The 24,086-nt window shown below is 40.1% G+C and overlaps 1 protein-coding gene across 4 annotated transcripts in view; it reads right to left on the bottom strand.

The window, feature by feature from the left end:
* pard3bb (par-3 family cell polarity regulator beta b) overlaps window positions 1-24,086 on the bottom strand; it is a 222,297-nt gene that overhangs the window by 169,880 nt on the left and 28,331 nt on the right. For all 4 annotated transcript variants that reach the window (XM_063497300.1, XM_063497302.1, XM_063497301.1 and 1 more), the window contains exon 3: window positions 992-1,145. In XM_063497300.1, the coding sequence (XP_063353370.1) occupies window positions 992-1,145 (154 nt within the window). The remainder of the gene's footprint in view (window positions 1-991; window positions 1,146-24,086) is intronic.

The raw sequence follows: 24,086 nt of genomic DNA, 5'->3' as shown, positions 1-24,086 counted from the left end.
AGCTGTTCTCTGAGTTACTCACACCAGCCGTTTTTACAGCACGCAGTTAGCTAGCTAGCTAAGCAGTCATGCAGTTAGTTTTTCCTGGTTCCCAGAATTTGAACAACTCAGGTCTCTTATTTAAATGAAAGAAGATATTGACTGATTTTGGTCATGGAGAGCTCAGGACCCCATCGGCTTCTTCAGTGACAATTAGAAAGCTTTACTAAGTTTTATTGGTGTAAGCTGGGGTTAGCAGAGAATGTCCTCATTTCACACATTCTGGATAATCTGAAAAATCCCTCCGTGTAGCTTTTCTTTGCCTATATCAAAACCACTCTACTTCAAACTCGGTGGCTGTGCTGGTGGGGGCAGCGGTAGGTGCAGGTGAGGCTGTTTGGAAGTAGTTCTCATATTTTTACTAAGAGTTGTTCTTTGTTGCCTGCCTGCTCCACTCTGTGTGTCCGTATGTTTGTGGGAACCTCAAACTCCTACATTTACCCATCACAAATAGTCAAACCCTCAATTTAACCCTGACCTAGTTGTTACCTTAACCCTGAAACAAAATCTTAACTCAAAGGAGTTTGAAAAATGAAAAAAAAAAAATGCAGTTGCTGTGATTGTCTAAAACTCAAACAGGTTCTCAAAAAGACAGCTGGACATGCTTTTATAAATAGACTCACTCATGCTGTAAATATGAGCTACACAAACATGGGCTACACTCTTTTCAAACAGTGATTGCAATAGTACCCACTTGTCAGTGTCACTGCCTCATGCTTAAATATAATTGCCAACTTAGTCCACATTAATTGGTCCTTAAGTGCATTAATATAGCTGTGAAGAGGAATCAGTGTGTAGATCAGGATTTATATTAGCAGCTGCAGTCTTTCACACGCAGGTGGTTCCCTGCTTAGTTTAGTCCATTTGGCTGATGTGAGCACCAACACACCGGCCTGTCAGAGTTTGCTCAGAACACATTTCTGCTTTAGACGGAAACACAAATATTACTCACTGGACTTGAGGGCTGAGGAATTGACTTCAATCTCTCCTCCCGTGATTGGCTGGAAAACCGAGAGCTCAGACTGGTAGTGGTCAGGACTCGGGGCCAGGCTTGTGTTAGCCGTGCTCCTCTGCTGGGCTTCATGTTCCTCATAAACGGCCATCAGCTTACAAGAAAACACACAAAATGCAGCAGGTTAGGTTTTTCTGGTTTTGGTATTTTCACATTTAAACAATAACTGCAGCAGAGTAAAGCTTTAGGACATAATATCACAAGTTTTTTACTACTTATTGTAGAAAACAAAGCAGGTTTAAGAGATAACAACCAACATATGGATATCAACAGTGCCCATACTTCACCAATTATCCATAAACAGCCTGCTGGCTTCTTTAAATAAACCACAAACAATAGAAGCTCTGTTTGGTTTACTGCATGCACAAGCACTCAACATGTGTTACCTTGTGGATGAGGACGCTATATAGGACATCCAACGAGCCCAGCATTCCTGTGACAGAGCGTGTCCTACTGATTAACCAATGACTCCATTAATGTCCTCTGTGCATGTGTGCGCACTGTGCTAACTCTAACTGGGTTATATAGTGGTATCCCTGTCTATTGAGCACTGCACCGAGTCTGTGTTTAGCCTAACGTTGCACAGAGCTCGTCCACACTTTGTTCTAGGGGCCTCCACGCACAGGCTGAATAGCCCTGTGTGTATGTGTGTGTTTATGTGCATCGTGTCCATAGTGGCTAAGAGTAAAGAAAGGAGACTTTGCCAGCAAAGCCAGAGGCTTCATGTGACAGTGGACACAACAACAACTAGGATTTGTTTGCTGTTTCTTACTCAGGCAGATGCTACTATGTTCCCACAGTGCAATCTTTTTTCATGGACTGGGATCAGTGGACCAATAATCTACCAGTGTATTTCTGTATATTTGGGTTCTTTGGCGATATATTTTGATGTAAAGTTTTACTAAATTTTACCATAATTCCATAATCATGACATCTCTGTGTACAGCCCTTTCCACTGTGTGTTGCTAGCAGACCCCACCTTTCACCCTTTATGATTGGGACGCTGCATTAGCTGGCAGCAATTCACAGTTGTAATTAATACAACACTCCAGAACCTCATTATTATAACTTTCTCATATACACAGGTTCATATACAACAGGCACACAGGAAGAGACTAGCAACAAGCAAAATAAGGACCAGATCCACAGTTAAACTCTCAGCTTTGAGGGTAGCAATTAAAGTGACACTGCAGACTGACATGTAAGTGGTTGGTAAATACATTAGAGGTGTCACCTACGCAACTGGAGCCTTGACTGTCAGCTAGTGACAAATTGTCAGCTTTCTGTAGAAGAGGCTTAGTGTGACAGGACTTAAGGACCTGCCTGAGTATCCACCTGTTTTTAGTCTCACAGTAATTCAAAGACACCTCAGTGTTTTCCCTGGGCTCACTGTTTGTGGAGAGGTCGGTGTTAACATTTGTTGGGATGCTATTATTTAATGTAACAACTTGCTGTCAACTCAAGCAGTGTTATCTTTACACTTCTACGTCTGCTGCTCAACCTGAAGCTACATCAATAAAAACACAGATCGGGGCGTAATAAGAAATTATTCAGCCTTTAATGCGTCTTTAAATGCAGTAAACACGACTTCAGATGAATAATTGTTTTAACAAATACTAAGTCAAGATGCAGAAGCAGTAAGTGAAAAACTACATACACCAGGGAACTAAACATTTTTAGCAGTAGTAACTGGAAGCACTCATTTCCTGTATGACTTTATCAGTCTGTGACATTACTGTGGTGGCATTTTGGCACACTCTGCTTTATAACACAGACCCACCACAGCATTTCAATGGGTTGAGGTCTGGACTTTGACTGGGACATTACACTAACTTCATTCTTTTCTTTTACAGCCATAGATGTGCAGATTTACAACTGCTCCTGGGAGCATGTCCTGCTGCATTGCCCAATTATTCTCAAGCTTTAGCTGTCAGACAGCTTCATGTTTAGCTCTAGAATACAGACGGGTTCAGGTCCTGTGGTGCAAAGTGATGTGTTGTGCAAATCCTGACCAAACGTCTCCCCTTTGGTCAACTTCTTGCTCCAGAAGTCTTGCGGTTTGTTCAGATCAGGTCTTGTCATGTTCTCTTAAGAGAGAAGAGATTTTCTCTCCCAGTCTGATTGGACTGTCATGAACTTGAACACAGCTGAGATAGCTGTTTTGTTTTCTGTAGGTTTTCCGAGCTTTTCACAGTCCGACCTCGGGCTGAATTTGCTGGGACGTTCACTCCTGGGAAGACCGGCGTCTGTCTTGAATGTTCCGCATTCTTACTGCAGACCAATTAAATTCAGACAGTTTGGAAATGGACATATAACCATTCCTAGGTTGATGAGCAGCAACAACTGGCTCTCATCACCTGGATCATTGCTCCCGATCAGCAAACTGCCAAAACGCCTGCTTTTATAGAGGCGGTCAGACTTACTGATGATCAATTAATCCAGCGCATTTGATTATTAGCACATGGTTCTACATTTGGGCTTCATTTTTGTTAAACAAATTATAACCTGTCGGATTTTTAGTTCATCATAATTAAATCATTTTAAGTAATTTTATTTCCTATCATTTAAAGAGGGTGTACTTTCTTTTTCCCATGTCTGTACATACTTTTGCTTTTTCCCAGCATAAACTCTCCAGGAAAAGCCAAATAGTATCAAGTTACACAATATCGCACCTTTCTTGCCATCTTCCCAGCAAATCTCACCAGCTATTCAGCACAATCAAGGCCTCTCCGTCTTTCACACATTCATGTTCTGTCACATTCCCCACTTCCATCTGTCTAACACAGATTTCTCTTTTTCTCTTACTCAATTTTTCCTCTCATAACAAATCTTCGTTTTTTGCCATATTTCTGTTGACATTGTTATCCTTTTCCCCAGGTCATTCCCAACCTTTTGGAGCCACGGCACATATTTCACATTAGAAAAATCACACGGCACACCACCAACCAAAAATGTGACGAAAAGCATATTGATATTTTTCCCCGCACAGCAGACATAGTAGAATTGGCTCGGTTTGTCCCCAGTATACCCCTTTTGCTTTATTCTGACCACTACTCACGCTAGGGCCTTCACCTGGGTCAGAGCTTTCTCCAGGACCAGGTCAGACTGACTACTTTTTCTTTTCAAATATTTATCTATTGCTATTATGCACTGCGTTGTCTCACAGCGTGACTATTATGTAATTTCTTCTTTGTCTTCTTCTGTTTACTGGCAGTTGGCAAACCATTTAATTAGAGCAGGTAGTTGTACTGCCCTCTAGTGGAAGAGAATATAATTGTTCAACCCGTTACTCACGCTGATCGCTTAGAGCAGAGGTATGGGCAGAAATCTGTGCCATCAGAAACTGAATTTGAATAAGTTAAATTTGAATTGCTCAGATTGAGTCTGAATTGTAACTTGAATAAATGCTTTTGAAAACTGAATTTGAATTAGTCTAATTTGAAATTGAATTTATGGTTTGAAAATGATCATCACTAAATTGAAATTGAATTTTATATATTGAAAATGAATTCATTTGCTTTGAAACTGCATTTTATCCTTTAAAAATTCAGCTCTCGAATAATTTCAGTTTCACTCTCACCATTCAGTTTCAGTTCCAAAATTCAGTTTTTTGGAACTTACATCCGGTTCCAGTTCAAGAGTAAACGAGCGCAGATTAATAGAACTACGTTTTACTAGCGGGCCGAAAGTGTTACTGACGGGAATCTACAGCGTCTTGAGCTGAATTAAGACTTCAGAAGTCATTCGTCATGTCGAATGACCAGCGGATAAACTCTCAGGTTGGTAATAAATGTATTACGTGTATAAGAACAAGCGTCATGTTAACAATTGATAGCCGTACAGTAACTTTTATGCTTATTGTAGCTGTTAGCTAAAAACGCTAATTTAGCCTAGTTTGCCCTGGATTCAGCTTTGACAAACAAATATGATCGACTGTTTCTAGTAGAAATCCAAAGTTGTCATCTCGTACCCTGTCAGAGCCTTGTATGCTTGCAGAGACCCCTACAGTAGGAAACATGCAAAACAGCGTCCAAACCTTTGTATTTGAGCTTTATTTATGTCTTACACAGCATCCCAACTCTTTAGCTAACTTAATAACTTTAGCTAAAGTGAATAGTTAGTCTAATTCATTAGTACAGCATTACTGGATCACCTCTGTTTGAAGTGATATGATATGTAACTATCACTGTGTTTAACTATCATAATAATTCTTAGGGTACTGAGTGCATGCTTAATTAGTTGTTTTTTTTAAACATACTGCTCCATTGCTATGTTTGACAGGCTGAAGTTGTCGGGTCACCTCCTAAATCGACCATCTTTTACAGGTGTTTTGTGCCAGAAATGGAGCGTCCACTGAAGATACTGAACCTCTACGCATTGCCATTGATCCCTCTTGTGCCTTCATCTAGACAAGAGACATTAACTTAACCACTCTCACATGCTCTGTACCTACATCACCTTCCCTGACAGTCGTAGCTTGGCTCATCTGAGGGTGAAATTATAAGAATGTGTTATTTTGCAAAGTGCTCTTTAAGGTTCCTAAATAAAATATGGCATTGAGGTCATTTATTTTGAATTAATCCCTTCTTCTGAAATATAAGAACCTCTCCTGGTTTTAATGGCACTTTGGATTTCCTTACTTTCTGTTCCACTCCCAACCCCAAACAGATGCTGACACAGTAACATGAAAGAGGGAAAGAAGTTGGAAAGGACTACTATAAATAAACCTAATGCCTAACAATGAAAAATGTAAAATAAGAACAATAATAATAAAGATAAAAGATGAAGTAACAAGTTTTTAGTTTTTTGTTTATTCCAAATGATCATCCAGATGTCTGTGACATGTGATGACAAACACCATAATAGAAGGCCTTTGTCATCACATGCTTAATAAACTCATATATTTTTGCATATGCTGAACAGGCAGTCAGACATGCTGTAACTGTGGGGTAGAAAACTGCATGAACACCATACGGCAGGGGTCTCAAACTCCAGTCCTCGAGGGCCGCTGTCCTGCAACTTTTCCATGTGTCCCTGTTGCAACACACCTAGTAGGTCATTAGCAAGAGTACAGAACTTGAATGCATGCTGAGTTGGCAATTCAGCCATTTGATTCATGTTACAGCAGCTCATGAGTGAATGAACATGGTGCAATAAAAGTATTCTAGAAGTATATGTTTCCAAATACATACATTTACTTAAATTTACTTGAGTAGGTAGGGTTAGGGGCTGCCACCTTAGCATGCAGTCAAGTTCTACACTCTTGCTAATGACCTACTAATTGTATTCAGGTGTGTTGCACGACACCGGCCCTCGAGGACTGGAGTTCGAGACCCCTGTCATACGGAATATGACAGGTGTGGTTGAACTGCATGAAGACTCTGAAGTTTCTCTTCTGGCAGGACAGGAATGAGGCCTTGTCCTGTGAGCCACTGTAAGGATGTACTTGGAGTAGAACTGGACTGTCACCGGCCTCAGGCTCTTCACCTTTTCAAAGACAAAGCAGTCATTTAGATTAAAATATGAGATATTGTTTACCTGAGGATCTGACACAGACTGATTCATGTTCTACACAGTTCTGACAAGTTCATAGAAATTTCTGTTCAATTAGAACCAAGTATTTGAGGTGATGATTGTAATTTTTATAGAATTGTTGTAATTTGTGTTTTAACTATTTTTTTGATTGATGTTTTGTTCCCTACACAATATTATACTTTAATATATAATATTGTAAAGGAAAAAAAACATCAATCAAAAATTTGTTCTCTTTTTTATTCGGGCTACTTACATTTATTTTGGGCTAAAAACTGAAGAGTGCCTGCCCAAAGGGCTACCAGAGATTTTGAAATTTTGCGAGCCCCGACTTAAGAGTAAAACTGGACTGTCACTGGCCTCAGGCTCTTCACCTTTTCAAAGACAAAGCAGTCATTTAGATAAAATATTAGATGTAAATGCACAAAGAGAATTTAGAAATGTAATTATTGTCAAGAGTGAACAAGCACTGATAGTGTAATCTACAGCTGTGGCCAAACGTTTAGAGAATGAGAAGTGTTGTTTATTTACAAAGTTTGCTGTTTCAGTGATAGTTGTATATCATATTATATCACTTCAAACAGGTGATCCAGTAATGCTGCACTAATGAATTAGACTAACTATTCACTTTAGCTAGAGTTATTAAGTTAGCTAAAGAGTTGGGATGCTGTGTAAGACATAAATAAAGCTCAAATACAAAGGTTTGGACGCTGTTTTGCATGTTTCCCTACTGTAGGGGTCTCTGCAAGCATACAGGGCTCTGACAGGGTACAACACAGGTGTCAAACTCCAGGCCTCGAGGGCCGGTGTCCTGCAGGTTTTAGATGTGTCCTTGATCCAACACAGCAGATTTAAATGGCTAAATTATCTCCTCAACATGTCTTGCAGTTCTCCAGAGGCCTGGTAATGAACTAATCATTTGATTCAGGTGTGTTGACCCAGGGTGATATCAAAAACCTGCAGGACACCGGCCCTCGAGGCCTGGAGTTCGACACCCCTGGGGTACAAGATGACAACTTTGGAATTCTACTAGAAACAGTCGATCATATTTGTTTGTCAAAGCTGAATTCAGGGTAAACTAGGCTAAATTAGCGTTTTTAGCTAACAGCTACAATAAGCATAAAAGTTACTGTACAGTAGTGCTGGGCGATATGGAAAAAATATTTATCACGATATGAATTATTTTATATCACGATAACGATATATATCACGATATACCACCTGACCTGTGGTCATCTGGAAAGTATGCAGTCTTTAAACAGCGAGTGGAGAGGGTGCAGTCTTTGTTTTGAATTACTGTAAAGCATGTCGCAAATCCGGGTGCACGTAAAGCAGCACCATGTTGCAAAACCACAAGACAGAGTTTCTTTGCGAAAAATATCATTTTTTAATACTTTATTTTCTCTTGTTAAGAGTATGTATAGTGAGAAGACAACACTAATATATTTGCACAGGCTATTTAACCCTTTAAGACCTACCATAGAACCAAGTCCGCCAGAGCTTATCTTTACATTTATTTATTTTGAGTGTCTTCTTAGTTTTATTTTTGAGACACACAATTTTTTATATACTACAGGAAAAATAAAAATAAATAAATGCAAATTTGCAAAAACACAGCATGTGCATCAAAATAAACTATTTACAACAGTGTAATTTGACTTCTAAGCGTCCCAGAAACGATACAGAAGAACATAAAGTCAAACATAGGCTTTGAAGCTAAAAAACTACATTTTCCGCGAAAATGACGTCACTTCCGGTTTTGGGCAGGTAATGGCGGACATGCGAGAGTTCGCGCTGACTTGTATACAAACTAGGAAGTGTTATGAACAGCTGATTGGATCGGCAAAGCCTGTTTCTGGAATATTATGTTTTTGTTGCTGCAAGTCTGGAATATTATGTTTTTGTTGCTGGAAGTGCTTTTTATGCAATTTTTGCAAAGCTATATGTGGAAGGAAACCGTGACCGAGGACAAGCTAATGGAATAAGATGTAAGTACAACTCTTACGGTTTCATATGCAAAAAAACCCATTATTGCGCTACCTTACGTGGTTACAGTTCTACAGGGATTTAAAAATAGTTAGGCAAAACGGAGTGTGCCTGCTCCGACCGGTTGTAAAGGGTTAATGATATATTTTATGTAATAATTTGTAAAATTCGGGCTAGAAACGATAGAAACGATAGAAGACAAATGGCACGATAGACACTTTTCTATCGTCCACACGATATATATCGTCATATCGCCCAGCACTACTGTACAGCTATCAATTGTTAACATGACGCTTGTTCTTATACATGTAATACATTTATTACCAACCTGAGAGTTTATCCGCTGGTCATTCGACATGACGAATGACTTCTGAAGTCTTAATTCAGCTCAAGACGCTGTAGATTCCCGTCAGGAACACTGTAGGTCCGCTAGTAAAACGTAATCTGCGCTCGTTTACTCTTGAACCGGAACCGGATGTAAGTTCCAAAAAACTGAATTTTGGAACTGAAATTGAATTGTAGAACTGAAACTGAATGGTGAGAAGTGAAACTGAAATTATTCGAGAGTTGAATTTTTAAAGGATAAAATGCAGTTTCAAAGCAAATCAATTCATTTTCAAACCATAAATTCAATTTCAAATTAGACTAATTCAAATTCAGTTTTCAAAAGCTTTTATTCAAGTTACAATTCAGATTCAATCTGAGCAATTCAAATTTAACTTATTCAAATTCAGTTTCTGATGGCACAGATTTCTGCCCATACAGAGGTCCCCAACCTTTTGTGCTCCACAGACCGGTTTAATGTCAGACAATATTTTCACAGACCGGCCTTTAAGGTGTCGCGGATAAATACAACAAAATAAAATGATACGACCGAGACAAAAACTGTGGGATTTTGTAAACATTATAATAAACGTGAATTCACTGTGTAATTGTGTAACTTTATTAGCAGCGTCCTCCTGAAATGCACCAACAACATTGAGAGTAACGTCCTCCTCTCTGCCCCTTAATGCTCTCAGGTCGCTATGGTAACACATAAACATTTCTTTCAAAATAAGACACACAACTACAACATGGGAAAGACCCAGGGAAACCGGGTTAACAATAAAAACCCTGAAAAACCAGAAATTTCACACCCGAGCCTCAACTCTCGCGGCCCGGTACCAAACGACTCACGGACCGGTACCAGGCCGTGGCCCGGGGGTTGGGGACCAGTGGTTTAGAGTACCAATCAACTGGAAGATGAAAAAAAAAAACACTAAATGTGATGAAAGGGATGTTACTTTTATTTTGGACCTTTTTCCAGTTTTTTTTTTTTTTTTCATTCTGAACTTCTACAATATGGATACAATGTACCTGCTTGACATATATCAAACAAATGTACCATCAGAAGAACATTTAACTTTCTGGATGTAAGAATCAATATTAGTGTCGAGTAAGAGAAATCCCTCCAAGATGTTCAAGAGGACGGGACAAACTGACAGACAGTTAAAAAGATAATACTTCCAGCCATGTCTGTGTTGGCACAACGTAACAAAAAGAGCTCACATTCCTCACCAGAAAACTGCTTAAGAACAAGGCTAATAGCTTCCAGATGAAAACACGCACAGAGCGGCGGCAGAGATTGTTAAAAAAAGAACATCTGAAAGGATGACTGGAAGAAAAATGTGTAGACAAATTCAACAGAGTCTTGCCAAGTCTCTTAAAAAGCTGAGGGGGGGAAGAAAAGAAAGACAAGCGGAGCAGATATGGGAGGACTCTGCTTCTGTTCTGTTCAACAGGGAACTCAAAGACCTGCCAAACAAAATGACACCACAGCCTGTGCACGGGAGGAAGAGCGGGATGAGAGAGACGGAAAGGTGAGACCGCACCGAGCGAAAGCACCGAAAAAGACAAATGGGCACAGAGAACGTGAGAGACGGAGACGAGAGGGACTTATAATGACAATAACGAGGCAGACTGACAGATGTGTGGTACTGTAAAAACCTTCAGGATGTCAGAGAGCAAAAAGCAAACCTGGAACTGGAGGCTGTCAGAGAGTCACTGTGTCAAGTGCAATGACGTGTAAGCAAAATGAAAAGTTACATGCTGCCCTGCTCACCCGTCACCTGCCACAGGCCGAGCACAGACATTTTATTTAGAGGAAATTTTAAAACTGATTCCCTGTCACACATATGAAAAATATTGAACAACTTGGGTCAAAATTTGACTCAAAACCTGATGATTCATGTAATATTTTATTACCATGAACTGTAATTTTTCTCTCTGCGACTCTTCATCTCAATCGTGTAATTATATATAACATTTAACCTTCAACGTCAAAACTCAAAGAAGACAATCGCGGTAAAATTTTGTTTATTTCCTTCTTCTGTCAAACACACATTTTACTTTGATCGTGTTGCTGACAGCATCATGTAGAAATGTCTTTTAATTGTCTGTGAGTCTAAATTCAAAAATACTTTCTTATACTTTCTTCTTTTTTAGAGGCAGGTGACAAGACTTACACAACTACATTTACTCGTATGCCTTTGCATGTTTCCATGAGTCATTCTGATCTACAAACTGTACATCCAATTTTTGGCACCAAGTCTTTTCATAATAAAAGACGAGTAATTTTAGTCCTTTTATTTTTAATTAATACTTTCACAGTTTACAAGTGAACGACCCTCTGTTATTATTACCAGTTTAGCAAACAACAGTAATCACTGACTCAATAAAATCTAAACATGTGAAGCCTTATCACTGATATTCTCTTTTTTTTCCTCATTTACTAATAAAGTAACTTCACTTCAGTGTTTTACATGATGCACCATGTTTACAGTGCTCAGCTCTTCCTAATGTGAGTGAGTGCAGAGCTGGCTCCTACGCCTCTGTTGTGAAGTAAATGAAATTGATATGGGTAAATTAATAGCAGTCCAGAATTGGCGTCGGTGCACATGCACACACACCTCCATTACCATCTTTTTCCGCATGATATGCTTTTTAATCGGCTCGATTAAAGCCCGATTGATTGGTTTGGTGTGGATCGATAAAACGCTACAATCAGAAAAAGTGCACGAGTACATCCACGGCTCGCAAACAGTTTGTGGACTCTCACTTTCACACCCAAACAAAACAATCTTTAAACACGCTTAAGCTATCTGCACACCACTGACCTTTGATTTCCACTCACAACCACTTACCATAAAAAATCCATGATGATGAAGTGTGTATTTGTGTGTCCGTGTGCGTACTTTGGCATCTTATCCAGTCAGCAATATCCGTAGCAATGACCACTCCATCACAACTGCATCAATAGAGTCATACATGACACAACCGTGGGAGTATTTCATGAATAGTTTATGGATGTTGTTTTACTGATTGTTTTATAGGTTGGTTTTGGAGATGATTAAGGAAAAACAAGATCGACAAATAACAATTTTCCATTTTTCTTTCTGCAAATATGCTAATTTACTGCCGACTTTTCATGATGCTTTTCTTAAAAATGTGAATAATAAACTCAGATGAACCGAATAAAACGGTGAATTGAGGATAATAAATAAGTGTGCCAGGCCCAAAATTCACAGAGCTTTTATTCTGACACCACATAAGAAAGACACCAAGTGTGATCTCTCAGTGACTCACACACACACAAACAAGCACACACACACTGACAGAGGATAGACTGACAGCACCACCTAGTCACGCTCAAAAGAAACTGCACCTTCCAAGCCACACACACACACACACACACACACACACACACACACACACACACACACACACACACACACGTCTGACCCTCACAGTCTGCTTTTGTGTCATTTACGAGTCTACTACTTCAACAAAAAAGAGATAAGTAAAGACATTTCCCACCAGGGAGAAGCAGAGGAAAACACAAACACTTCATCACATTTTAAAACTACCAGACAACTTCACAAGCCTGTTTTATCTGTTATTTCACTCCCTGCTCTTTAAGTTATTTATGTGTAGTGCCAAAGTTTAAAAACATGTGACATAATTGTGATGCACCAACCACAAACATCTGGTTTGCTGCTGTGGGCAGCTACGGTCACTCGAGCAGCAGATTAAAGCTAAGCTTGAGGAACAACACTCAGGAGAAATAATACTTTTAAAGTGGAGCGAGTTTCTATGTACTGACCATAAAAATAATCGTGCATAAATTTTGCAGATTACAAAGAGAATTTGAATGAACCCTGAGGCAGGTCAGCTCTTCTGTTCCAGGCTACAAGTTGGCCTTTCTTCTTTCATCAGCAGATATTCCTGCTTAGTCCCGTTCCCCCCTCTGGCATCACTTTGCCTTCCCTCCTTTGCTTCCCACTTTTCTCCTCCCTGCCTCCTTTCATTTTACACTGTTTTTCCACGGCTTCTTTCTTCGGCTGAGCCGCTGTCCCCTCTGACACGGTTCTCTCAGTTTACCGTAGATTTAAGTGTGTGCAGGTCTTTTAATCTCATTCAGAATTAAACTGAAGATTATCTTTACAGTAACCAAAGTTTGGGGAAAAACTAGAAATGCCAATTATGACTTACTGACCTGCTTATAATGGTATTTTTACATATAATGTTTCATTTGTGACTCTTTTCTATGGCACTGACAGTGCCAACACTCAGTCTCCTGCTAGATGCACCTATGGTACCAATTTGAAAACCCTACATCGTCTCGTAGTCGAGTCATCGCATTCAAGAACTCAGGTGTCCACTCGTCGTAGGAAACTCATTTCTGCCGCTTGTATCCACAGCTCGCGAATGAGACCCCGAGACACTTGAACTGCTCCACCTGGGGTATGTGGACACTTCACCAATCAAATATGTTTATTTTCCAGACCTCCACCTCTCCAAAAACCTGACTTCACTTTGATGTAAACCAGAAGGGAATAGCCGAGCATGGATTTTATTGTTGTGTTTGAAGCTCACCACACTGTTTCTTGAGTGTTTTAACCACAGAGCTACATTTCTGCCCAAATGTGTACCTGGAGGAGTAAGTTATGGCTGATCTATGTCACGTGACATGTAGGTTTTCTGTGTTTGTGTTTTGGTTGAGGCTCAAGAACGTAAGTAAAAGTGTGCGATGCTGATTTATTTCCTGATAACTGTCTCACGCCGGAGCAACAAACCAGTGTACTGTAGGAACACCACCTGCACTGCTGCAACATCCAACTCACACTAATAAAACCCTCCACTGTAACATTAGCCCCATACACAAAGCATTTTACACATCTGACAGTTATTTATGATGTTACTGTATTTATTTGATCACATAAAAGGTCAGGAAAAAACATGCGAGACATCTGACAACCAGTCGATACTTTTAAGGTCTTATTTTGAGAATATTAAATGTTTTAACAGTTTTTAAGATCCGCTGTGATGTTCTGAGTTATAGTGGCTCCTTACAAATCGGCTGATGTAAATCATCATGTTCCAGCACTCTGCTCTATTGGATATCCCCACACAGCAACAAAGAGCTTATCGATTAACACATGAATCTGATACACCCGCGCTCGCTCTCTCAGTCTCGATACTCTGTTTAATCTGACTGTTTTATTCCTAAGGGTTCGCTTTTGTCCCCTACCGTGCGTTTTTTATTCTCTTGCATGCTTTAAAAAAATGAGTCAAACATTAACAACAGAACACGGGTGAGAAAACATTCGTTCCCAAAGGATGTAAATGCTAACCTTACACATAAATGCCAAAGGACAGGGACAGAAATATTTATACGCACACACAGACGGACAAACTGAGTATGACCTCTCTGCTACAATCGATCCGTTGATGTGCTAATCGATAATTAGGATGGGGTTGTGTCTGTACGGAGAATATGGATGAATGAAATTCCACTGCTCAGCAGTTTCAGCGGTGTGTAGGTGTGTATTTGTGTAGTTTCGTGCGCATGTGAGTTCTCTTCCTCTATTGATCTCCAGTCACCTTGCCTCTCAGCAGAGCATGAGAAATCCAGACAAAACAGACAGGAAGGAAAAGATGAATGGGAGGCAGAAATACTGCGAAGAAAGAACTCAGACACAAAGACAAAGGGGGTCCACAGACACACAGTTCCAACTGTTAGACAGCCAGACAACAATGCACACAGAAACATATTATAGCTGACATACAGAGTTATCTAACGACAGAGAAAGCAGAAAAATTGAAACTGTCGCAAGTAAAGCAGCGCAACTGTTCAGTGACTTTTTGAACTTCAGTGTCTGTCACAACGCCAAAATATAATGAAAACTTCTGTTTCCAAGGTCCTACAGATGGTGTGTGTACGCCTCTGCATTCATATTTGCGTGCATGACTGTTTGTAACCCTACATATATGCATTTATGTTTGTGCATGAAAAAGAATATCTGTGTGTGTGTGTGTGTGTGTGTGTGTGTGTGTGTGTGTGTGTGTGTGTGTGTGTAAACCATCTACCACCATCTCCCCGAGGCTGTGTGTAGACCACGCTTGGCCATATGGAACAGCATTATGGAGACACACTGGCACAGATGGACACATTCTGTACTGGCCATATTCTCAGTGATCTACCAGTAGCTGTCTAAAAAACAGCACTCATAAGCCAGAAGAGCCTGTAACCAGTGATAACTGTTTAGGCACCCGCTGAATGAAAATGAGGGAAATCATGAAATCTGTGTTATTAACTGATGATGATGATCGCGCCGATTCGAATATTCTGGAAAAGTGTTTTCAAGCTGGTCCTGCATCAACCAACCAGTACCTGGTACTCCACTACAGTAGCTTAGTATAATTTACAATTTAAGAGACACTCTAATTATTCTTATACTGGAACAACAATTCACCCACCGTCTGAAACCAGCTATTTTAGTTCCCATCACCTTCCTTTTAAACCAGCTTTCTTCTGTCTGACCTCCCCTTGTAAAGAAAAGGTCTGAACAGGAGGCTGGGAGGGGTTTCTGTCCTCACAGCCAGAGCTGTGTGCCTGTGATGACCTTATTACGGATATTAGCTCTAAATGATACAGTGTGCAGAGCCAAACGTGCATTGTCTGAAGCCAGCAGTTTAGAGCCTGAGCTTGTGGATCATATGGACTACTCGCCCATTTCCTGATCTCATTATTTGGAACTCTGGCTATGTTTAATATGATCATTAATCTTTAGACAAGTATACACAGTTGTGGTCAGAAGTTTATATGCACTCATCATCGGCTTGAATGGTCGATGGCCAATTAGGGTTTTTAATGATTTCTTTGAACTGTTCATTTTCCAGAGTGGAAGAATTATACAGCATGCATTATTAATGATTTAAAAAACATGAACTGAGTGCACAAACTAAGAATTTCTTTTGGATTTTGTTTAATCCACAAAGGACCAAAAATACCCCACTAATATTTGGATAAAGGTCTCGTACAGGTTGCACCTTGACCAGATTCTTGGTAGGCATCAACAAGTTCCTGGCATAATTCTGGCTGGAAGTTTGACCACTCTTCTCGCCAGTGGCTGTAACAGAATTTATTTAAATAGGCGGGTTTCCCCAGCATGGACTTTTCAGTATAATCTACAAATCTTCAGTAGGCCCACTCCAGAAGCTTAATCCATTCCAAAACCAGTTTTTATCCAGGTTTGGGATCATTGTCCTGCTGAAACACACAGTCAGCATCTAGCTGTTGATTTGATGTGAAGATGAAGAAATTGGACGTAGTCCTCCTCCTTCATTATTCCATCCAGTTTGTGAATGTACCAGTACCACTGTGGCTGTACTGGATGATGCTACACCACCATGTTTGGTACAGTGTTGTTAGCTTTGAAACCTTCACTTTTTCTCCTCCAAACCCATTTCTTTTCACTGTGGGCAAACAGCTCGGTCTTTGGCTCGTCCATGTGGGCAGCTGCTGATTCTGGAGCAGGTGCTTCTTTATTGGTGGGCACCCTCCCATGTCATGACAATGTAAAACTGCCTTCACTGTGGACAGTGACGCTGGCGTTCCATTAATGATGCTTTACAATCACCATGAAAAATAGACAGTTCAAAGAAATGAGTAAAAGCCAAAATTGGCATTCATGCCCATGATGAGTGGATATAAATGTATCAGGGCTGCCACGATCAGTCGACTAGTCACGATTACGTCGACGACAAATTTAATAGTCGACTCGTCGTTTAAAGCCTTGTAAGATCCTGAAAGACACAGGAATAAGTAGCAGGATTTAAGAGTGTAATAACTGACTGAAACAGAAGATGGCAGCACTGCATGTACACGGATGCCAGCTGCCGTTAAACCCCGAAGAAGAAGAAGCAGCTGTTGTAGCTGTGTCCAAATTCAGGCCGCATCCTTCGGAGGCCGCATTTGAAGGCTGATTACGGTACAGCGACGTGACGAAGGCTTTCCAAATTCGAAGACTTCTGCAAATGCAGCCGACAAATGCGTCCTACTTTTCCCCAGATTTGAAGGATGGGTCGGGTGTATCCTTTGTGGCCCAACCTATCCCAGAATTCATAGCACAGCTCAGCTAATTCCAGTTTCCAACAATGGTGGCAGCTACTGAGTTTTAATATTACTCTTGTTATTCTTTCTGGGTCACAAAATAAACTTTTAACATATTTTCAGGCGAGAATGTAGCTGTGTAAACTTCAAATATCTGCTCAGTTTATCAAGACATCACATATTTGCAAAAGTGCTCCGACGTTTTTGGAGACATCTGTTACCCACCAGCTCGATAACAAGCCGGGGTTCAAGGCTCACTAGACCCGGCGAGAACTGTGGACTCCCGGAAAATCGTTTTCAAACCCCCCGCGGACTTTCGCTCCTCAGGTTAAACATGATATATAAGTCACTTAGATAACTTAAAACTGTTATTGTTTGGCTTTTTTTAGTGTTTTATTTGTTCCTGAGTAAATCGGTTTGGCTGAGATTAAAGTTAGTTTTTACACAGCTGGATAAACGTCAAACAGACAACTGATTATCAGAAGTGTGAGATGCTCGAGAATATACTTCAGTTTCCTGTTATATTTTAGATAGCAAGGAGCAGACGGCTGATTTTTATTTAACTTTTATTAAACTCCACTGAGACAATCTGCAAATTTTATTAAAAGTTTAATAAACTCCGGGTCGGGGATGAGTTCCTGCCCCAAGTGGAGGAGTTTAAGTATGTCGGGGTCTTGTTCGCGAGTGATAGGAGAAGGGAGCCGGAGATCGACAGACGGATTGGCGCTGCAGTGATGCGGACGCTGCGCCAGTACGTTGTGGTGAAGAGAGAGCTGAGTGTAAAAGCGAAGCTCTCAATTTACCGGTCGATCTACATCTCTACCCTCACCTATGGCCACGAGCTGTGGGTAGTGACCGAAAGAATGAGATCGCGGATACAAGCGGCGGAAATGAGCTTCCTCCGAAGGGTGGCTGGCCTCTCCCTTAGAGATAAGGTGAGAAGTTCAGCCATCCGGGAGGGGCTCAGAGTAGAGCCGCTGCTCCTCCACATCGAAAGGAGCCAGTTGAGGTGGTTAAGCTAGAGGAGGTGGCTGGGGAGAGGGAGATCTGGGCTTCTCTGCTTAGGCTGCTGCTCCCGCGACCCGGCCCCGGATAAAGCAGAAGAAGATGGATGGATAGATGGATAAACTATCATCTTGTCTTTATTTTTAGTTAGCACATACCTTAAATACTTAAAGCTGTAAGCTTATGATAGTTATATAAGTGCAGATGCATGCTGGTGCAATAAGCTGTACGTTTTACGTCCAATGGATACATGATCTGATTAGTCGACTAATCGCAAAAATAATCGGTGACTAGTCGACTATCAAAATAATCGTTTGTGGCAGCCCTAAAATGTATATGACCAAAAATGAGGAAAAACCACAACAGAGCCCCGTTCCTTTCTCTCCACAGCAGGTTACACACAAAGTTAAATTTAACCAGCATTTTTCTGCAGTTTTTGTGTTTTTAGATGAGATAAATTAACATCAGGGTCTTTATTCTTATATGCAGAAAGATCAAAAAGGGGGAAAAAAGCTGACTCCCAAAAAATCTCAATACAACACAAAGGACTTTGGTATTTTCCATCCAGAACACCTTTTTTATGGACCTTGGTTTGCACATGGAGCTATGGTTTTGTTGAAGAAAATATGTAATGATGTCAAAGCTGAAGCGCTGTGCATACAGCCTTAAAAAGTTGTCAATCTTTAAATCAATGCCAAGGTTTAGTTCACAGCGCCTTCAGCCTCTGACAGCTCATTTATCCAGCTGTCTTTCCTTCATCCTCTCCTCCCCCAGCATCTTATCTCATTCAGTCGGATCTCCACATACAATGAATGTATGAGAGGCTTTTGAAGTAGGATTTGCTGGATGTGTGAGATGTGAGTGATTAGGCTACACACACATGTGTGTGCATCACGTTTTTGCACACGCACACACACACAGTGTTATGGTGGTTGTTCTCTAAGGGATTTGTAGGTCAAAACTCTAAGAGGTAATCACTGGAAGCTGACAGCCCTAAACCGTGATCTGTGCCGTGTGCACGTATACTGATGCAGATACACACAGAAAAAACACACAAGAATTACAGAGTAGATCTAAATCTGCTCGTACACATGTTAGCCATCTCAAAGTGGAAAACGAGATGTAATGATTTATGTTAATGATGCTTTCTTCAAACATATACAAACTGACAGACTGCTTTTATTTTGTACATTTCAAACACAAACGACTTTAACTTTGTTAAACTTGTTAAAACCCCTTTCACGTGTTTTGCTGGAGGGTTGCTATATCATGCTATATAATGTAGGACTGATGGTGTGGTCCTTCGTATGTCTGTCATCGCTTTCATCAGTTCCAGTCAACATTCACATGAATGCCATAAAGGTTATGTGACCCACCCTAAAGCACGATGAAAGAGCGTCCCTATTGGTCCAGTTGTGACAATCAAACTATCACAAAATTTTTTACATGGATTGTTTTTGGTAATTTTTTCTGTGTGTCGTTGATGATGCTGAACAACAACAGCAAACAATCAAATGAATATCGAATCATCACATATTGTCAAAATAATCATCTCTGACTGCCGGCAGACACAAAAACAATGATACGCTGATTAGCTGTAATTCTAACAATGTCGGTCATATATGTACAGTTTAACGTACCATACATTATTTTTCTCTGGAGGATTTACTACTTTTGACTGATAGAAAGTAGTAAACACCACATCAATTTGTACCATCTTTTTTAAGCTATTAAACGGTGATGTATGTGAAGCTGGGAGTGTATTGCATGTAAAACATTATGGGGTTACATATAAATATGCTGCCTGTATCTAACATGCCAGAGTGAAACTGATGATACTGATTACATGAGCTGAAGTGCTTCACAGTTATGCCGATGGACTGTTGGCAAGATTAACTCAAGTGCACCTGTTCATTGTTGTAAAACTGCGACCAGTTTGAAGACTAGCAAAAGACTTGCAGAAGTATTTGTATATATATTAGTGCTATTTCTTAAATTTGTAAATCTGTAACATATTGTATTGTTTAAACTGTTTAGTCTGTTACTGTTTTCTGTCTTGGAGCAACTGTAACCCACATCATTTTCTTAGGGATTAATAAAGTATTCTGATTCTGAAGACAACACCATCCCATTCAATGTTTTAACTCCTTTCAATAGTTTTTATTTTTTTGCCAAACCACAGAGACGGACAAACAAATGGACAGATAATGTAGCTGTAGTCAAGATAATCCTGGGTCAACTGCTCTTCAACCAATCGACAGGTTGGCTCAGCAGGAGTTTGATGGGACCAAAATCCACCTTCTAATGTTACTCCTAATGTTATTAGTGTGAAACAAATATAAATACACAGCAAAAGGTAAAATGTCTAAGCATAGCATAATCCAGGCTCATGTAAAATCAGTAATGCAACCAACAAACTAAAATGCAATTTCTGATCCATTCACACTCAAAGTTTCAAATACCAAACCTGTTTCACACAAGTCAGCTGACCATATATACGTGATATACCTGTGTTGGTTATGAGCTGACACAATCACACTGCTGCAAAGTTTCTCTTTGTCCACTTTAGCATCGTGCACTTATGTTTTCTATACTGCACAGAGAAAATAACTTTACATGTTGACTCTTAATAAAACAACAGTGCAATACAGTGTTAATAAAAATCATTAACTCGATTGTTACCACAACAGTGATTTTATGTAAAGTCCAGCTCTATCTGTCTTCTCTTCCCATGCGGAGCTAATCCACGATAAGAAAAGAAAGTTTGAAGTTTGAAGGTTTGTTTAAAGGTTTAAAGCTAGACTTCTTTGTATACACACGATAAAAACCCAGCTTGATCTGCTATCAATTTGCTGTCAGGGACATTTGCTATTAATCCAACACTCAAGAGCAATTTATGCTAAACATAACAAAGATATTTTGCTTCCTTTAAAATAGTTTTCCAGTGTTTCTCTCAACTCGACAAAGGTTTTAGAAAATTTCCTTGTTAAAAGCTTTAGACTCCCAACAAAGGCACCCCATGTAGAACCACACCGTTTACAAGACCTTACTCGCAGTGGCCAAGTTCACAAAGGAGAGCCCCGATTTGTTCATTTTTCCCATTGAATTGTGGTTCTATTGGATGCATCTGACAGTGTGAGATACAGCGTCAGGCACAATTTTAGCAGCAAACACAGGTTGCAAATATGTGTGACCAGTCTCATAGCAACAGCATGCAAGATGACCAGATCTTCTCTGCAGCATCTGCTCAGTGCCATCAGCCAAAAATAAAGATGTTCCATGTCATCATTCTTTATTTAAAAATATTCAACATTATCTCATGCTTGGCAACAGAGCTGGGATTAACTACAAGAAGCTAGCCCAATAGGCTAGATCTTCAAGAAAGCAGAGGTGGGGGACTATGCATTAGATGTTTCTGACACTGAAATTAATACTTCAACTTACTTATCTGAACAAGGAATGTAAAACAACTAATGAGCACAAAAATTCAATTAATTTCAACTTGCAAAAGCTGAGAAAAAGTCGGCGTTAATACCTCTGACCTCTCATAAGCTTTGGATGTGTTTCTTATGCTGATGACAGTTACTCCTTTATTTCCTTCTGCCGTTGCTCCATCATCCTGTCTTACCTCCACCTACTTGAGGTGAGTGACAAAAATTATGTGCCGCCTACTCAGGGAGCTGATGATGTGTGTGTCAGTATGCACGTGTGTGCATGAATGCATGTGAGCGTGTGAGAGGTTAGGGTATTAAATGAGCCTGTTAACATCACTCAAACATTCAGGGACAGGTTCGCTCTTCATAAAGCTCTCACCACCCGGTACATTACTCTCTCAACGTATTTAAATCTTTCTGTGAACTGCTGTTAGCTCTGCAGATCAGTGTGTGTGTGTGTGTGTGTGTGTGTGTGTGTGTGTGTGTGTGTGTGTGTGTGTGTGTGTGTGTGTGTGTGTGTGTGTGTGTGTGTGTGTGTGTGTGTGTGAGTGAGAGAGAGAGAGATCACAACACCTCACATTGACTGCTTTTCCTTCTAAAAAGGGCTGACGTGATAGGTGGTCCTTCCAACATCACTGTGATTGAGGTGACGAGTGGAGCTCATAGAGAACACAGTGACTACATTAGTCTTCTAAACAGATCATATTGTCTGTGCACAAGACCACAAATCAAATCCATCTCAACACTGAAGGAAGTGTAGGCAGAGCTGGACAGTAATGATCCATAACATGGATCCGATCACATGATTAGGTAACTTTAACAAGCCCAGATTACATTTGAAAGGATCAAAGTATATATTTATTTAAGCTACATTATAGAGCAAAGGATTACTTTGATTTTATTTATGTTGCTTCTGTAAAATATGCCAATTCATGACTATACAGCTATTGTACTACAGCACTGTTTTATATTTGATTTAACCAACTGTAAATAATAAAAGGAATTATTAATCTTTTTTAATTCAAAAGCAAACAATATTTATTATTAAAGTAGTCTAAAAGCAGTCTAGGAGTATACACTTTAGTCCAGCCCGGTGTGCAGGTACACCTTGAGCCTGACATCTCACAGGTAGATTAAAAACATTATCTTTAAACAGCCCTAAGGCGTGGATGGCTGTGAACTGAACCTTTTAAATTATTAGCTCAAGCAGCAAATTATGCTGTCTGCACTGTTGTGCTCTAACCACGGTGAACAAATTGAGACTGACAGGTCTGCAGACACTCTGTGTAAGAGATTTTTAAACTGTACTGTGCAAAAGACTTGTGTCACCCGTTATTTCTTTATATCCTGCTGAGAAAATGGGGTAGCAATTTGTTGAAACTGGTAAAAGCATACATGGAAATATAGAGCATAATCCAAAAACAGAGTTTGCACAATTATAAAAAGCCTGAGAGTTAATTTTTGTTCTTCACTACAGCCTAGCTGCCTTTTGTTCAGTCCTCTATCAAGATGATCCCACAGCTGCTTCTCAGGAGTCAGAGTGGGTCAGACCTCCAGTCCAGACTCTGGGGAGGCCAATCCATGACTGATGGTGTTCCATGGTGTGTTTTTCTATCGAGGCATGTTTTTATTACATTGGCGGTGTTTGGGATCATTGACGCAGCCTCCACCATGTTTCACAGATGGCTGCAGACTCCTTTCCGCTGAGACCATTTCTGATGAGGCTTCAGTGAACAGTAGATGAATCAACTGAAGCATGTGATGCAGATCCTCTCAGGTCCTGAGTCAGCTCTGGATTTATTTCAGATACAGTTCATCTACTTTGTTGCGATTGCTCAGTGTTTGTAAGGACACACTTCATGTCAAGTTTTAAGCCAACAGGCATTTGGTGCACAAATGGCCATCAAACTGCGTTATCTTTGGTATTTTTGGTAGATTCGACTAGAGAAATGGAAACAAATTATATATATTTTTTGTGGAAGGCTTTTCGTAAGAAAAAGCCTAAAGGCACAAGTTAAAACTGGTTCTTTGCCAAGTTTGTTACATGTAGACACAACACTGGTTCATCCCTTCTTTTAGATGCCTTTATATGCTTCAGTGATATAAGCCAGCGTTACGTGGTCAGGTACAAGGAGTGGACTGAAGATAAGTGAAAAAATTAAAGATTAAACCCACCAAACCCTCTATTTATTCATTTAGTCTTAAAATTCAACATTTAAATGCTTCTAATAAAAATTCAACAGTTTGAATCTAATTTCACTGGCATGTCTATTCCTTAATACGTTCAAGCCAAAGGAAAAACATTAACTATTAGACAAGTAGTTTGATTTAATAACTAAAGCTTATGGAAAATAGCATAAGCTGCCCTGCATGTCCTTAAGTCAAAGCAGTAAGCAGAGGCGAGAGGAGGCAGAGTGCCGTCTTGAGATGAGACGATGCAGCTTTTCTTATTTATTCGGTCATTTAGCCAGTCCATCTCTCAGAAACCCACATTCAGGCACTTCATTAAGATAATTCATCATCACAATGAATCCATAATGAGGTAGACTTCATAACACACACAATTTGATGCCGTACCATGTGCCCGTCTATTGTAGGTGGGTCCCAGGTGTGGCTGTGTTTTGTTAATTAAGAGCCGAGGTCC

Source organism: Pelmatolapia mariae, linkage group LG16_19 (assembly GCF_036321145.2).
Source record: "Pelmatolapia mariae isolate MD_Pm_ZW linkage group LG16_19, Pm_UMD_F_2, whole genome shotgun sequence".
In the NCBI taxonomy this organism is placed as follows: Eukaryota; Metazoa; Chordata; class Actinopteri; order Cichliformes; family Cichlidae; genus Pelmatolapia; species Pelmatolapia mariae.
This window is presented reverse-complemented; position numbering and strand designations above follow the sequence as displayed.